Source organism: Oncorhynchus clarkii, chromosome 12 (assembly GCF_045791955.1).
Source record: "Oncorhynchus clarkii lewisi isolate Uvic-CL-2024 chromosome 12, UVic_Ocla_1.0, whole genome shotgun sequence".
Lineage (NCBI taxonomy): Eukaryota > Metazoa > Chordata > Actinopteri > Salmoniformes > Salmonidae > Oncorhynchus > Oncorhynchus clarkii.
The window spans coordinates 15,376,791-15,394,097 of NC_092158.1; the positions used below are offsets into that span (position 1 = coordinate 15,376,791).

The 17,307-nt window shown below is 44.5% G+C and overlaps 1 protein-coding gene across 1 annotated transcript; it reads right to left on the reverse strand.

Annotated features, from left to right (window-relative positions):
- Positions 1 to 86: 86 nt before the first annotated feature.
- On the reverse strand, positions 87 to 16,876 carry LOC139421828 (rab9 effector protein with kelch motifs). Its single transcript, XM_071172948.1, has 18 exons — positions 16,815 to 16,876; positions 16,530 to 16,602; positions 16,399 to 16,441; positions 16,153 to 16,231; positions 15,634 to 15,722; positions 15,141 to 15,287; positions 14,089 to 14,140; positions 13,399 to 13,499; positions 11,950 to 12,035; positions 11,696 to 11,777; positions 10,969 to 11,054; positions 10,803 to 10,890; positions 10,592 to 10,640; positions 10,073 to 10,166; positions 9,139 to 9,239; positions 8,871 to 8,955; positions 8,600 to 8,704; positions 87 to 939 (listed from the first exon to the last, which is right to left on the reverse strand). The coding sequence occupies exons 1-18, from the start codon at positions 16,874 to 16,876 to the stop codon at positions 835 to 837; spliced, it is 1,527 nt and encodes a 508-aa protein (XP_071029049.1). The 3' UTR covers positions 87 to 834.
- Between the last annotated feature and the right edge of the window lie 431 nt (positions 16,877 to 17,307).

The following is a 17,307-nucleotide window of genomic DNA, read 5'->3' on the forward strand; positions in this document are numbered from 1 at the left end:
TCTTCCTGCAAAATAGTGAGTCATTTTGCTTTTCCCGAACCGACAGCTCTGCGCCTGCGCATTTGTTTGACTGCGACACAGAATTAAGAATTATAATACTTTATTCATTTAATAGGATCTCTATGCTGCGACAGGGCTGGTAACAATTGGAGGACAAGAGAAAAGCTCTTTGAGTAAATTATTTAATTGACAACCAATTCTTATGCAAAGCATTTTTTTCTAATATTTTTTTGGTTTAATTTGTGAGTTATCTATTCCCATACAGGGTTTGCCTAAGAAAATATCTGGTTTGCCCACATTTAGAATATAACATTCCGTCAGTTCTTTTAAAGTATGTTCATAAAAGTGTAAGCCTTCAGTGTAGGATTATTTGAAAGATGAGGGAACAGAAAGTTGTTTTATGCAGATTTGACAAGATATAATCCAACATTTTTATGAACATGATTAGGCTACATCAATCTACAACTCAGTTAATTATTCTCCTTTACAACATTTTGCTTAGACCTATCATTACCAATTTTGATATGTCCTAGGAATTTTTTAGCAACCATTCCTGAGGTTTAAACAAATGCCTTGAGTGGTGTTTTTTCTTTTGACAGTGTCAAAATTATCCCCCTGTCTCGCTAAAGATATTATGACTATCTGGCAAAAGACAACAAAAGTTAATCTTAGCTATGCACAAAATGCTAACTATTCAAACACACCCACCAGTGGAAAAACACAAATGAATGTCACATTTCCTTTTTACAGACGCTTTTGAGTTGGTCATCCTTGGAAAGTAAACCACACCCACAAACTCCGCACGTCCAAGTTGGTTGCCATGGTTACGTGTCTTTACATGCCTTTAAACTGTTGCATGATGGATAGGAGATGTTCGCTGCGTTTCTGGATGTTTCCCTGCTCCTCTTCCAGTCTCCCCTGCTCGTGCACAATCTCCTCCTTGGAAGAGAGAGGGAAAATGTATGAAAAAGGCATAAAGATCCTATTAAATTACTAGACCCTCACATTAGGAAGGATCGGCCGCGTATGGCGGCAGATTGACGAGGACGGCATTTTCGGAGCTAAACTGTCCAAGACGCACATCCAATAACACATGAAACCTAAAATATTTCTGCCCAAAAATAATTAGCAATTTTCTCAACCAGTGGCATATTAGCTTTTTAGGTGAGCACTGATGCCACCCTGTAATCACCAGTGCCCACTTTGTCAAAGGCAGGGACAGCAACATATATATCCTGTCCATTCCCAGCACGCAGCGATCCACCAACGTTCCGTCCAAAAAAATTATCTAACATAAATCATGTAGCAGATATAGGATATGGTAGAAATAATATGTGGCATTTTCTGTAGCATAGGCTGGAGATAAAATGTATGACAATGTAATGAGAGAGACACTTTACATCATGATGCAGGTTTCTCCAATCAAATAGTCAGTGGTGGAAAAGGTACTCAATGTCATACTTGAGTAAAAGTAAAGATAAGTAAAAGTCTAAAAGTATTTGGTTTTAAATATACTTAAGTATCAAAAGTAAATGGAATTGCTAAAATGTACTTAAGTATCACAAGTAAAAGTAAAACTATAAACCATTTCAAATTGATTATATTAAGCAGACAGATGGTACAATTGTATTTGTTCTATTTATTGGCGGATAGCCAGTGGTACACTCCAACACTCAAGACAATTTACAAATGAAGCATTTGTGTTTAGTGAGTCCGCCAGATTAGAGGCAGTAGGGATGAACAGGGATGTTCTCTTGATAAGTGTGTGAATTGGACCAATTTCCTGTCAAAATGTAACAACTACTTTTGGGTGTCAGGGAAAATGTAGGGAGTAAAAAGTACATTATTTTCTTTAGTAATGTAGTGAAGTAAAAATGTAAGTAAAGTACAGATACCCCCAAAAACGACTTAAGTAGTACTTTAAAGTATTTTTACACCACTGCAAATAGCCTAACCAAAATGGCGATCAATCAAATAAAAAATGTGCTGTCATGTTAATAAACAACATATCCTAAAAACGGTACAGGTCAAAGTAAAATGGACAATATGGAATGGACAATCACAGCTGTTGTCCAGGAGTTTCATCCCATTATTATAATCAGTGGTTTCAAGTTTGTATCCATAAAAAAATGTACAAGCTGATCCTAGCTATTAAAAAAACATTTCAAATAGGCTCACGATAACTTCTGATAAAGTTGGCTAGTTGATATTCAGAGCTTGAATAGCCATATTGATTAGTCAAAGACATCAGGACAAGTAAAGCCAATGCAACTGCCTATTTTACAAACAGTGGGCCTACCACATGGATGGGCATTCATAAAATTCCAATGCAGGCCGACATGGTAGACTACATGGACATATCATTTTTGGTGCCGTTCGGAACGGTCTTGATTTCCACATCCATAGACATTGTTTCTTTCCCACATTTTGTTGGTGTTACAAGGTGGAATTAAAATTGATTTGTTGTTTTTTTGTTAACCATCTACACAAAATACTCTGTAAATTCAAAGTGGAAGAAAAATTCTACATTTTGTAAAAATGTATGAAAAGTAAAACATATATCTTGATTACATAAGTATTCAACCCACTGAGTCAATACATGTTCTAATCACATTTGGCAGTGAAAACCAAAGGCATCAAGAAAATAACAACTTGGGTACAAAACCCGAAGTGCACCACTTACAAACAAACAATACCACACAAAGACATGGGGGGAACAGAGGGTTAAATACACAACACGTAATGAGGAAATTAAAACCAGGTGAGTGGGAAAACAAGACAAAACAAATGGAAAATGAAAAATGGATCGGCGATGGCTAGAAGGCCGGTGACGTCGACCACCGAACACCGCCCGAACAAGGAGAGGAACCGACTTCGGTAGAAGTCGTGACAGTACCCCTGCCCCTTGACGCGTGGCACCAGCAGCGCGCCGACACCGGCCTCGGGGACGACCCGAAGGGCAAGGCGCAGGGCGATCCGGACGGATGACAGTGGAACTCCTGCAGCATTGACGGGACCAACACGTCCTCCACCGGAACCCAGCATCTCTCCTCCGGACCATACCCCTCCCAATCCACAAGGTACTGTTGGCCCCAAACGGAGTACGCCGGGGCCCCTCGATGTCCAGAGGGGGCGAAGGAACCTCCCGCACCTCAGACTCCTGGAACGAGGGGTTAATACGGTAATCGGGGGGGAGATGTAACCTGTAATTCACCTCGTTCAGTCTCCTCATGACTTTAAATGGCCCCACAAACCACGGACCCAGCTTCCGGCAGGGCAGGCGGAAGGGCAGGTTTCGGGTCGAGAGCCAAACCCGGTCTGCGGTGATGGTCTACACTGGCTTTCTGGAGCAGCACGGCACACTGAAGGTGAACATGGGCAGCGTCCCATGTTTCCTCCGTGTGCCGGAACCAGTTGTCCACCGCAGGAGCCTCGGTCTGACTCTGATGCCAAGGAGCCAGAACCGGCTGATACCCCAGTACGGACTGGAAGGGGGAGAGGTTAGTAGAGGAGTGACGGAGCGAGTTCTGGGCCATCTCGGCCCAGGGAACGAACGCTGCCCACTCTCCCGGCCGGTCCTGGCAATAAGACCTCAGAAACCTACCCACATCCTGGTTTACTCTCTCCACCTGCCTGTTACTCTCGGGGTGAAAACCCGAGGTAAGGCTGATCGAGACCCACAGACGTTCCATGAACGCCCTCCAGACCCTCGAAGTGAACTAGGGACCCCGATCAGACATTATGTCCTCAGGCACCCCGTAGTGCCAGAAGATGTGTGTAAACAAGGCCTCCACAGTCTGTAGGGCCATAGGGAGACCAGGCAGCAGGAGGAGATGGCAGGACTTAGAGAAACGATCCACAACAACCAGGATTGTGGTTTTTCCCTGTGATGAGGGGAGATCGGTCAGGAAATCGATCGACAGGTGTGACCATGGCCGCTGTGGAAAGGGTAAGGGGTGTAGCTTACCTCTGGGCAGGTGCCTAGGAGCCTTACACTGGGCGCACACCGAGCAGGAGGAAACATAAACCCTCACGTCCTTAGCCAAATTGGGCCACTAGTACTTCCCATTCAGACAGCTAACCGTCCGACCGATGCCTGGATGACCAGAGGAGGCTGATGTGTGGGCTCAATAGATCAGCCGGTCACGAACAGTAGATGGAACGTACAGACGCCCAGCGGGACACTGGAGGGGAGCGGGCTCTGCACACAACACCTGCTCAATGTCTGCGTCCAGCTCCCACACTACCGGCACCACCAGGCAGGAGGCCGGGAGTATGGGGGTGGGATCCATGGGCCGCTACTCTGTGTCATACAGCCGGGACAGTGCGTCTGCCTTCACGTTCTGGGAATCTGGTCTGTAAGAAAGGGTGAAAACAAAACGGGTGAAAAACATGGCCCACCTTGCCTGGCGAGGGTTCAGTCACCTCACCGCCCGGATGTACTCCAGAATCCGGTGGTCAGTCCAGATGAGAAAAGGGTGTTTAGCCCCCTCAAGCCAATATCTCCACGCCTTCAAAGCCTTGACGACAGCCAACAACTCCCGGTCCCCCAAGTCATAGTTTCCCTCCGCCGGGCTGAGCTTCCTCGAGAAGAATTTCAGGGGCGGAGCTTCGGTGGCGTACCCGAGCGCTGAGAGAGCATGGCTCCTATCCCAGCCTTGGATGCGTCCACCTCCACAATGAATGCCAAAGAGGGATCCGGATGGGCCAGCATGGGAGCCGAGGTAAACAGAGCCCTCAGGTGACCAAAGGCCCTGTCCGCCTCAGCCGACCACTGCCAACATACCGGTCCCCCTTTCAGCAGTGAGGTAATGGGCTACCTGACCAAAACCTTGGATAAACCTCTGGTAGTAATAGGCAAACCCTTGAAACCGCTGCAGCTCCTTTACCGTGGTGGGAGTCTCATGGCCCGAAGGAGCCGTGAGATGGTGGATGGTGGATGGTTGCCTGGTATAACTCCAACTTTCAACAGGAAACCCTGGCAGCGGGCAGCCGTCCCATTGTACTCCCCGGGGAGGGTGAGGCGAATCCCACTGGAACCGGGTGCACGGGGAGTGAGTAGTGAAGGCCCCTGTTGTGCTGGTGTAGGTGCTGGAGGAACTTTCCGTCTCTCCCAGCGGTCCATAGCTTGGATGACGCAGTCCATGGCGGCGCCGAGATTGTGGAGCATCGCTGTGTGTTCCTGGATGCGCTCCTCGATCTCCATATCAGTGGCACCTGCTCCTGCTGAATCCATATTCGGGTGTGGTATTCTGTAACTGGTGGCAGGGAACTCAGACGCAGGAGAGCAGAACTACAGTGCCTTGCGAAAGTATTCGGCCCTCTTGAACTTTGCGACCTTTTGCCACATTTCAGGCTTCAAACATAAAGATATAAACTGTATTTTTTTACTTTTTAGCGCCACCTTTTGCTGCGATTACAGCTGTAAGTCGCTTGGGGTATGTCTCTATCAGTTTTACACATCGAGAGACTGAATTTTTTTCCCATTCCTCCTTGCAAAACAGCTAGAACTCAGTGAGGTTGGATGGAGAGCATTTGTGAACAGCAGTTTTCAGTTCTTTCCACAGATTCTCGATTGGATTCAGGTCTGGACTTTGACTTGGCCATTCTAACACCTGGATATGTTTATTTTTAAACCATTCCATTGTAGATTTTGCTTTATGTTTTGGATCATTGTCTTGTTGGAAGACAAATCTCCGTCCCAGTCTCAGGTCTTTTGCAGACTCCATCAGGTTTTCTTCCAGAATGGTCCTGTATTTGGCTCCATCCATCTTCCCATCAATTTTAACCATCTTCCCTGTCCCTGCTGAAGAAAAGCAGGCCCAAACCATGATGCTGCCACCACCATGTTTGACAGTGGGCATGGTGTGTTCAGGGTGATGAGCTGTGTTGCTTTTACGCCAAACATAACGTTTTGCATTGTTGCCAAAAAGTTCAATTTTGGTTTCATCTGACCAGAGCACCTTCTTCCACATGTTTGGTGTGTCTCCCAGGTGGCTTGTGGCAAACTTTAAACGACACTTTTTATGGATATCTTTAAGAAATGGCTTTCTTCTTGCCACTCTTCCATAAAGGCCAGATTTGTGCAATATACGACTGATTGTTGTCCTATGGACAGAGTCTCCCACCTCAGCTGTAGATCTCTGCAGTTCATCCAGAGTGATCATGGGCCTCTTGGCTGCATCTCTGATCAGTCTTCTCCTTGTATGAGCTGAAAGTTTAGAGGGACGGCCAGGTCTTGGTAGATTTGCAGTGGTCTGATACTCCTTCCATTTCAATATTATCGCTTGCACAGTGCTCCTTGGGATGTTTAAAGCTTGGGAAATCTTTTTGTATCCAAATCCGGCTTTAAACTTCTTCACAACAGTATCTCGGACCTGCCTGGTGTGTTCCTTGTTCTTCATGATGCTCTCTGCGCTTTTAACGGACCTCTGAGACTATCACAGTGCAGGTGCATTTATACGGAGACTTGATTACACACAGGTGGATTGTATTTATCATCATTAGTCATTTAGGTCAACATTGGATCATTCAGAGATCCTCACTGAACTTCTGGAGAGAGTTTGCTGCACTGAAAGTAAAGGGGCTGAATAATTTTGCACGCCCAATTTTTCAGTTTTTGATTTGTTAAAAAGGTTTGAAATATCCAATAAATGTCGTTCCACTTCATGATTGTGTTTTATATCTTTATGTTTGAAGCCTGAAATGTGGCAAAAGGTCACAAAGTTCAAGGGGGCCGAATACTTTCGCAAGGCACTGTAGGTAATAGCCGAAGCAGTTTAATACCAAAACCAACATCATCAAGAAAATAAAAACTTGGGTACAAAACCCGACGCGCACCAGTCAACATGTGCACAAGCACTTACAAACAAACAATACCACACAAAGACATGGGGAGAACAGAGGGTTAAATACACAACACGTAATGAGGAAATGAAAATCAGGTGTGTGGGAAAACAAGACAAAACAAATGGAAAATGAAAAATGGATTGGCTATGGCTAGAAGACCGGTGACGTCGACCGCCGAACACCGCCCAAACAAGGAGAGGAAACGACTTCGGGAGAAGTTTTGACAGTTATTGTCCTGCTGAAAGGTAAATTTGTCTCTCTCAGTGTCTGTCGGAAAGAAAACTGAACCAGGTTTTCCTCTTGGATTTTGCCTGTGCTTAGCTCTATTCCATTTTTATTTATCTCCCCCAAAACTCCCCAGTCCTTGCCGATGACAAGCATACTTATAACATGATGCAGCCCCCACCATGCTTGAAAATATGAAGAGTGGTACTCAGTGATGTTGTATTGGATTTGCGCCAAACATAACGCTTTGTATTCAGGACATAAAGTTAATTTCTTTGCCAATATTTAGCAATTTTACTTTAGTGCCTTATTACACAGGCTTCTTTCTTTTCAGTCTGTCATTTAGGTTAGTATTGTGGAGTAACTACAATGTTGTTGATCCATCCTCAGTTTCCTCCTATCACAGCCATTAAACTCTGCAACTGTTTTAAAGTCACCATTGGCCTCACGGTGAAATCCCTTTACGGCAACTGAGTTAGGAAGGACGCCTGTATCTTTGTGGTGTCTGGGTGTATTCATACACCAGACAAAGTGTAATTAATAACTTCACCATGCTATTCAATGTCTTTTTTTGTTTTACCCATCTACCAATAAGTGCCCTTCTTTGCGAGGCATTGGAAAACCTCCCTTGGCTTTGTGGTTGAATCTGTGTTTCAAATTCACTGCTCGACTAAAGGAACCTTACAGATATGTGGGGTACAAAGATGAGGTAGTCATTCAAAAAGCATGTTAAACAGAGTCCATGCAGCGTATTATACAGCTTTTTACTCCTGAACTTATTTAGGCTTGCCATTACAAAGGGGTTGAATACTTATTGACTCAATACATTTCAGCTTTTCCTTTTTAATGAATGTGTTTAAAAAAATCTTAAAATGTAATTCTACTTTGACATTATGGGGTATTGTGTGTAGGTCAGTGACACAAAATCTAATTTGAATACATATTAAATTCAGTCTGTAACACAACAAAATGTGGAAAAAGTCAAAGGGTGTGAATACTTTCTGAAGGCACTGTGCAGATAAATTCTTCACATTTACTGTTTTACACAATATCTTTTTAGAGCACTGGCTAACCATGGTGGACCAACTCCCTGACAAACATGACTGACCCTTGGACCATCATAAGAAGGTTCATCTCAGTTCTAGTATTCTAATACCTAATTCTATGGAAAAAAGATGCCCTATACCTGGCTTTCAGCAGGACATTGAGCGTACACTTCAGAAAAAGCACATTGTCGTATTCATAGGTGGACGGCTACCTTTTCTGAACAGATGAGGGGTTTTCTGGTAGCCTAGTGCTGAAAGGTACAACTGTCATACACTCCTCAAAAACCCATAATGTCATGTGATCACCCACTAGAAATAAAACTGAACTGAATACAACTTCACATGTAATCTCCTACACTTCAGGAATACACTTCTAATTCTACACCTGGAACTGCATGCATGTTTATGTTTGTGCTACTGTTTGTGTGTTTGTGTGTGTGCGTGTGTGTGTGTGTGTGTGGTTAGTAACCACTACACACCCTGAGTTTACACAGCCCCTTCCTTTCCTTGTCATTCTCCTCTGCCCGTGCACGTAGCCAGGTCTCATTCTGGGCTCTGTGTCGCTCAAGCATTTCCTGTAGTTCCTGCAACACCAAAACCACAAACAAAGCTTCCATCATTCTTCCTGGAAAACCATTATTTCATAGAATATAAATTATTCAACCACACAAAAAGGGGAACTATTGGAAAGCTACATATTTAGTGAATGAGTGAGTGAATGATAATCTTGAACTTTGAGTGAGCCTTTACCTCCTCCTGTTGCTGATGGTGGGCTTGGTGAGATTCTCTCTTGTACTGAAGAGCAGCTGCAGACTGAGCAAGCTCTGACCTTTCTCTACAGTAATGAATAACTTATTGAATGGATGAATGAATGAATGAATGAATGCATGCATGAATGAATCGGTTTGTCAGTCACTCAGTCAATTAATGAAGAGTTTATTAGTCAGGAAAATGTTTGACCTGTTTGTCAAAGGTGATCTGTTTGTCAAACTTTGGACCTAGATTGAAAACATAATACCTGTCAAGCTTCTGAAACTCTCCATCAAGCATGGAGAAAGCTTTATGGATCATATCCATCGCCTCATCTCGGACGGCACTGAAGTCTCTTTGGGCTGTAACCTAATGATGTAACATCAGCATGATAAACATAAAGACTACAAGTTGTTATAGAAACAGTATGTGAGCAAGTTGCTACTACCTGGATATAATAGCATGTCTTACAAGGTGGGCTTTTCTTAAGGAAAGTTTGACTTCTCTCTCCCTCTCTCTCAGGACTACCTGGCCTAACTACTCATGCCTGTCCCTGTCCCCACTCCACCCAGCCATGCTACCGATCCAGTTCCGCTGTTCATGCCTGAGGCTATGGTACTCTGACCTGTTTCTCCGTACATGCTACTTTGTGCCGGACCTGCTGTTTCAACCCTTTCTCTCTCTAATTATTTTTCGGACCTTCTGTTTCCACCTCTGAATGCTCAGCTATGAAAAGACAACTGACATTTACTCCTGAGGTGTTGAACTGCTGCACCCTCTATAACCACTGTGGTGTTTATTTAACCCAGCTGGTCATCTACAAAAGGTTGAACGTCTTGAAGAACGACCGGGCCATGTACTCTTATAATCTCTATCCGGCACAGCTAGAAAAGGACTGGCCACCCCTCGGATCCTGATTCCTCTCTAGGTTTCTACCAAGGTTCCTGCCTTTCTAGGGAGTTTTTCCTAATCATTGCACTTCTGCATCTGCTTGCAATGTGCATTGCTTGCTCTTTAAGGTTTTAGGCTGGGTCTCTGTATAGAACTGCCTGACAACTGCTGACGTAAGAACGGTTTTAAAAATACATTTGATTGATTGATTGATTGACTGCTTTAAAATGTTTTACTAAGTTACTACATCATACAGTAACAATGCCTCTATGCAGTTTGATGAACAGTTCACTGCTTTTCATGTGACCCACCTGTGCTGAGGCAGCTGCATCCGTCCTCACAGAAAAAAGAGATGGAGACTCACTCAGCTCATACTTGACATTGGGGACCTTTGTCGGCACGAAGCTGATCAAATGAGAGCGAAAAAGCTTTGTGAAACCTGAAACCTAATTTGAATAACTGTAACTGTGTAGGTGTAGGATCTTAACTTGATCATCCTGTTGAAAAATTACTTTCCTCAAAAGCAGGAAATGTCAAACTTGTAGTGTATTTGGGGTTTAAAAAGGCTTCTACATGTTGTAATTTCCACAAAAATTCCAGACTTGATTTTCCCTTATGACAAATATATCAACAACTACAAAAATGTAAATTCATTAAAATCCACAACAATTTGCTGCAGGACTATTTTTCTGCTGTAGGAGACTGGTTCAGATTCTACATCTGTAGGTTAACATAAAATAACACAGCCAAACCTTAAAAATAAGTCTGCAAAAGAGAGCAAAATGTTAATTGTAGTTTGAATAGGATAGCTGACATAACAAAATACTAACCCATGGCTGACTCCCTGAAGCCCAAACTCAGAGAGAATCTCCTTCATCACTATTAGGAGAACAGAAAGGAAGTGCAGAACCGGCTTATCAAATTACATCAAACTACCAGAGACACACGAATAAAGGTTGAAGAAAGATGTAAAAGTGCAACGGAATGGCAAAAAACTACCCAAGTATTGGAAATCTTTGAAATTGATCTAGGCTGTGTTACCTGGCTGTCTTTCGGATGGGTTAATCAATTTCATCACCTTCAGGTCATTGAATTCTTGTTCTTCATTTTTGCCACCAAATACATATATCTGCATAATACGAACACCAGGTCATTAAGAGAGAGAAATAGAGGAAGAGGTAGACAGATCACACACACGCACACACACATGGCTGTGAAGGATGAAGGCTGTATGTTCATGACGGCGGGCCGGAGGAATCCCCACATAGAGAGGCACCTTCCATTTCATCTTAGCTGGAGCGGTGGAGATGGAGGGGGGAGGGAGGGAGAGGGACCAGGGAGGGAGACAAGTTGAGGGAGGGAGACAGGGAAGAGGGAGGGAGGGAGAGGGACCAGGGGGGGAGACAAGTTGAGGGAGGCAGGGAGACAGGGAAGAGGGAGGGAGGGAGAGGGACCAGGGAGGGAGACAAGTTGAGGGAGGGAGGGAGACAGGGAAGAGGGAGGGAGGGAGAGGGACCAGGGAGGGAGACAAGTTGAGGGAGGGAGGGAGACAGGGGAGAGGGAGGGAGGGAGGGAGAGGGACCAGGGAGGGAGACAAGTTGAGGGAGTGAGGGAGACAGGGAAGAGGGAGGGAGGGAGAGGGACCAGGGAGGGAGACAAGTTGAGGGGGGGAGGGAGAGGGACCAGGGAGGGAGACAAGTTGAGGGAGGGAGGGAGACAGGGAAGAGGGGAAATGTCATTACATGCCAGCTACTAGGCCTTTATCTGTAAACCTGGGATCTTTATTCAAACCACTGAAAACAAATAATAATTGCTTGAAGGAACGAGGGATGGATTTTTGTGCAAGGACTTTTTCCACACGAGGGCAGCATACATGCAGTATTCAAATGCCCATGCTAATATAGTGGAAACCGTGATGATGCTGTTTGACTTACCAATGCTTAATTTATGAATTTCATTTGTTGATGTGACTGTTCCATCCTGACTGGTGCATTTTCCACCAAACAAGTAAATATCCTGAATTGAATGATATTCAAATAATAAGAGCATGAGTACATGAATAACACCAAAGTAGAAATTCATAGTCCTATAAGGATTTATTGAGTCAAGCATTCTGTTGCCTGGCAATATCAATATCATTTGATATTTTTGGTAGGTGGTGAGAGGGCATTTAGTGTGTTGTTTATACCTTGTCATGATGTGCTGTGAGGGTCTGACCTGCACAGGCCAGGGGCGACTCCCCCTTCACACCATACCTCTGCCACACCAGGGTTTCTGAGAATGACAGGTCACTTTAGTTCACTTCAGCCCCATTCCACTGTGACATTAATAATGCACTATTGATGTCACAATGAGTTTAGAATAACAACATTACATCATAGTGGTTTTGCTACTGGTGATTTATTCATAATGTCGGAATAGGCTGTCTGAGGATGAGGTCAGACAAGTTGAGCCCCATTCTGATAATTGCACTGTGACATCAATAATGCACTACTTATGTCACAATAAATGTAGAATTACAACATTACATCACTGTGGTTTGCTGGTAGTGATGTCATTTATGAAGTCACACAACACTCTTAGAAAAAAAGGTGCTAACTAGAACCAAAAAGGGTTCTTTGGCTATCCCCATAGGAGAACCCTTTGAAGAACCCCTATTGGTTCCAGGTAGAACCCTTTTGGTTCCAAATAGAACCCTTTTGGGTTCCATGTAGAACCCTTTCCCCAGAGGGTTCTACATGGAACCCAAAAGAGTTCTACCTGGATCCAAAAAGGGTTCTTCTATGGGGACAGCCACAGAACCCTTTTGGAACCCTATGTGGGCTGTTTGAGGATGCGGTCACTTCAGTTCAGCATCATAGATGCAGCAAAGAGGTCAATGGACCGCAGACCATGAGGGAAAGAAGATGGAATGCCGGACTGGCGCACATACAACAAATCTGATCTAACAAAGTGGATAGTTGTCAAATCCGTCATGATTGATGTATTGAAACAGGCCCACAATGTGGTTACTGAAGTCCTATTTGGGTATATTTTTCTGTTTTCGCTGCATAACATTTAGAAGTAGTCCCTTTTTCGGTTTAGAAGAAGTGACTGCTAAATGCTAACTACTGTTTGTATAAACTGGTAGCATAGCTAGCACACCGAAATTGTGAGAGGTAGTCAAAGTCGTTTTTAACTATAATGCTGTTGATTGGTGACAGTGACATGAACATGTATTGGGGTTGACCTCCATACAAGGATTATACTCTGATTTTTCCCTCAACATAGTATAAAATACACATATAAACAATAGCCTAATGTAGGCTAATTTTGATGGGTGCAATGAGGAGAATCGGGATCTTCCCCCACAGCATCTTTACCCCACTTGTTTTCATGGAAATTCCATTGTTTTGGTAGAGTTCGATTGACCTCTTTACCTCATCTATTCTGACAATTCCAATGTGACATCAATAATGTGGTTTGATGTCATTTATGATTCAGAATTACAAATTTGCATCACAGTTGTTTACTGAGGTTTTAGTTTGATTAGAACATTCCCCTATTCTAATGATGTCACAATGGGTTTACTAAAATGTGTCAAATGTAAAGAATATCAGCCCATGCAAAGTCTGTAGGAGCACTAGCATTTCTTTACCCGTGTTGAGAACATGAACGTCTTTGTAGTAGCAGCCATCCTCAGCACATCCCCCAAACATGAACACCTGCTCACTAACTACAGCAAACGTGTGGTTGTATCTACAAAGACAGAACATCACAGACACAGGCAATACTGTAGCAGGCTGCATCTGCAGGATCAGAGCATGTCAACAAGGGATATATTAGGCTACAGTGTAATCTGTCAAAACTAAAATAAGTGTTCGTACTGACAAAAAACTGGACTGAACTGAACTAAGTTCAGAACTGAAATGAAGCCAAACTTGTTGTCTATAGCCTGTTGTGCAAGGCAAGGGCTGTGTGAATTTGGATTGGGATGAGGATGAGAGTGCCCGTACTAGACTGTTGGCCGTCCTTGGAACGGTCATGACTGAACCGTGCCAAGTACTGGGGGGCTTCAATGGAGGACAGATGGCATTCAGATATAGTTTCACATGAGGTCGTCCGTTACCCTATTGGTTGCTGTTGTCAACATACTGTGCCATGGCAACCTTTCACGCACACTCTGTGATGGAATGCAGCACAGCTAACAAACAAGTCTTCTGGCGTACAATATCAGCTAAACCCAGCAAATGTAATGATGCATCCTTTCAACAGGAGAATCTTTAGCTCATTTCTGTCATTTGAGACCACTAGTTAGGCTTCTTATGTTTACGATGGTGTAAATTACCTTGCAGATGGCAGAGTGCCAGTGGTCTTGACTGGGGTCCAGTTCAGAGAGACTGAAATACAAGTAGTCACACTCTGAACCAAAGAGACTGAAGAGATGAATTACTCTACATGCATAAATATTTCCTCTGACCTAAATGAACCTCCACGGCAGCATTATTTATCATTTACTTCCTAATCAGTGGGTTCGACCTGACAGCAACAGGGTCACTGATTTGGATGAAAGTGTTTGCTATGCTTGTAAGTGACCATGGCTCAACCCTGGCCCATACTGACCTGTGGTGACCATGGCTCAACCCTGGCCCATACTGACCTGTGGTGACCATGGCTCAACCCTGGCCCATACTGACCTGTGGTGACCATGGCTCAACCCTGGCCCATACTGACCTGTGGTGACCATGGCTCAACCCTGGCCCACACTGACCTGTGGTGACCATGGCTCAACCCTGGCCCATACTGACCTGTTGTGACCACGGCTCAACCCTGGCCCATACTGACCTGTGGTGACCATGGCTCAACCCTGGCCCATACTGACCTGTTGTGACCATGGCTCCACCCTGGCCCATACTGACCTGTGGTGACCATGGCTCCACCCTGGCCCACACTGACCTGTGGTGACCATGGCTCCACCCTGGCCCATACTGACCTGTTGTGACCATGGCTCCACCCTGGCCCACACTGACCTGTGGTGACCATGGCTCCACCCTGGCCCATACTGACCTGTGGTGACCATGGCTCCACCCTGGCCCACACTGACCTGTAGTGACCATGGCTCAACCCTGGCCCATACTGACCTGTTGTGACCATGGCTCCACCCTGGCCCATACTGACCTGTGGTGACCATGGCTCCACCCTGGCCCATACTGACCTGTGGTGACCATGGCTCCACCCTGGCCCACACTGACCTGTGGTGACCATGGCGCAACTCTGGCCCATACTGACCTGTTGTGACCATGGCTCCACCCTGGCCCATACTGACCTGTGGTGACCATGGCTCCACCCTGGCCCATACTGACCTGTGGTGACCATGGCTCCACCTTGGCCCACACTGACCTGTGTTGAACACCATGAGGTCATCTGTGGGGACACCGTCTAGGAGCCCACCGTAGACATAAATGTTGTCTCCCACGGAGACGGAACTGTGTCTGATGGTTCTAAGAGACACACCCCCTGTGGCAAGCCGCTCCCACGTCAATGACACTATAGCAAATGAGACCAGAGGGCACGCTTTACTCCGTGTTAAACTGTGTAGTTTTAGTTACAATAAACTGTACAGCAAACTCAGTAATGAACATCACAATCTCACCCTAAGCATGGCATGGGTCGTGAAAATAATAAACGCTACAGCTACTACTCTTTCAAAGTTGTTGTTGTTATGGCAATGTTAGTTTGGGGGAGTTAAGCTCTTTCATCATTGACACTGGAAGTGGCAAAGAATCTGGAGTTTTAACCAATCATGTTATCTTTGAGTCGAGGCTGAGTTCCTTCTTATCATCTACACTGCTTCCCTGAAATAACCCAGGGACACCCTGCCCTGTAATCTTACCTATGTCAAAGCAGTAGACTCCAGGAAGACATTCTCCAGCCTGCGGACTGGCCACTCCTCCAAACAGGTAGAGCTTGCCTTTAACCACACTGCGGAGGCAGGGAGAATATATCTACAGTATATATGTAAAATGTTTTAAATGTTATTTAACCTTTGTTTAACTAGGTAAGACAGTTAAGAACAAATACTTATTATCAATGACAGCCTAGGAGCAGCGAGTTAAATGCCTTGTTCAGGGGAAGAATGACAGATTTATGCATTGTTAGCTCGGGATTCAATCTAGCAACCTTTTGGTTACTGGCCCAACGCTCTAACCACTAGGCTACCTGCCGCCACCCCAAGGGACTTCATGCCCTATAATCTTACCTATGTCAAAGCAGTAGACTTAACAGATGTCTCAATGAATGTCTCCATGGTTGATTTGTAGACAAATAGTATACCGTATTAGTATGGTCTGAGGTTCAAATGGTAATTGAGATATCCTAATTGTTAAGATGCTGTATACAGTATATCAATTACCAAAGTGTGTGTCCTTCTCTTGCTGAGGGTACAACCCCATTCTGTGGCATCACCTCCCATGTGATGTGAGTGGCTGAAACTAGAAACATATGGCTGAAACTGAGTAATCATTTTTGAGAAATGACGTTATATTGCATGTTTAAGAAGGCTTGTATTATGATTAATCTAGACTAGACTGTCAATAGGGGTATTTAGTTGTAGCCTACATGTGTTTGGTTGAGCTCATTGAGTATAATTATACTGTACCTGTGAGCATGTAGAAGTCATTCAAATATACTGGCTGCTCCTCCTACAGAACAATGGGAAATACATTGTTAGGTTCATTGCAGTGTTTTAGATAGGCTTACCAATTAGTAGCATAAGGTAGTGAGATTCACCTCATGGGATATGGTGGACACCCCTCCAAACAGGAAAGCTATATTCCCAGCCACAGCTAGCGCATGGCTGTGCCTGGGAAGGTGGAGATTTGTGGAAATGGAGAAATTAAACATGGAAAAAACTATGTTGTTTTTCCATCTGCTTCTAGAGAGGCATGTTCAGCCAAGTTAAGAAAATACTGGGGGCATACCTGAGGTGATGACAGGGAAAAGCTGAGCGGTCAATGAGAGAAGCACACACACACACACACACACACACACACACACACACACACACACACTTACCTGGGGCTTGGCGGTTTACCTTTAGTTTCCTTGGCAACCCAGTGTCCACTTGCTAAGGCCATTCTGTCTACAGAAACAGGCATAAAAAGCTCTAAAGATGATCAATATCTTTTACTGAAAAAGTGCCAACCTGAAGTAATCCTGGTGTTAAATAATGTACCATAAATATTTTTGTGGAGAAGGAATCTGCCCCAGGTGATCCTAGAACATGTTGCTGGTTAAGCACCGTGTCCTCTTACAGACACACCTTTGCCGTGCAGGTACTGTAAACTGAACACTCTCGTTGCCTAGTGATGACCACAAACAGACCTGATGGAGCACAAACTACCAGTAAAGCAATACGTTTCACATGACTTACCCACCTGGTACACATTTACCATGAACAAAAAAGGACATTGGTAGGCGGCGCTTCATTCAATTACACCTGCAAGGAAAACAGGCAATGCATAATTTTCTACTATATGGAAGGAGCAGTAATAAAATCAATGGAATC

Excerpts from the sequence above, each read along its gene's own strand:
- LOC139421828 (XM_071172948.1), bottom strand. The coding sequence starts at position 16,876 with ATGGCCTTAGCAAGTGGACACTGGGTTGCCAAGGAAACTAAAGGTAAA. Across the intron at positions 16,442-16,529 it reads TGTCCACCATATCCCATGAG|GAGGAGCAGCCAGTATATTT; the intron begins GTGAATCTCACT and ends ATTGTTCTGTAG. Across the intron at positions 11,778-11,949 it reads TCACAGCACATCATGACAAG|GATATTTACTTGTTTGGTGG; the intron begins GTATAAACAACA and ends CATTCAATTCAG.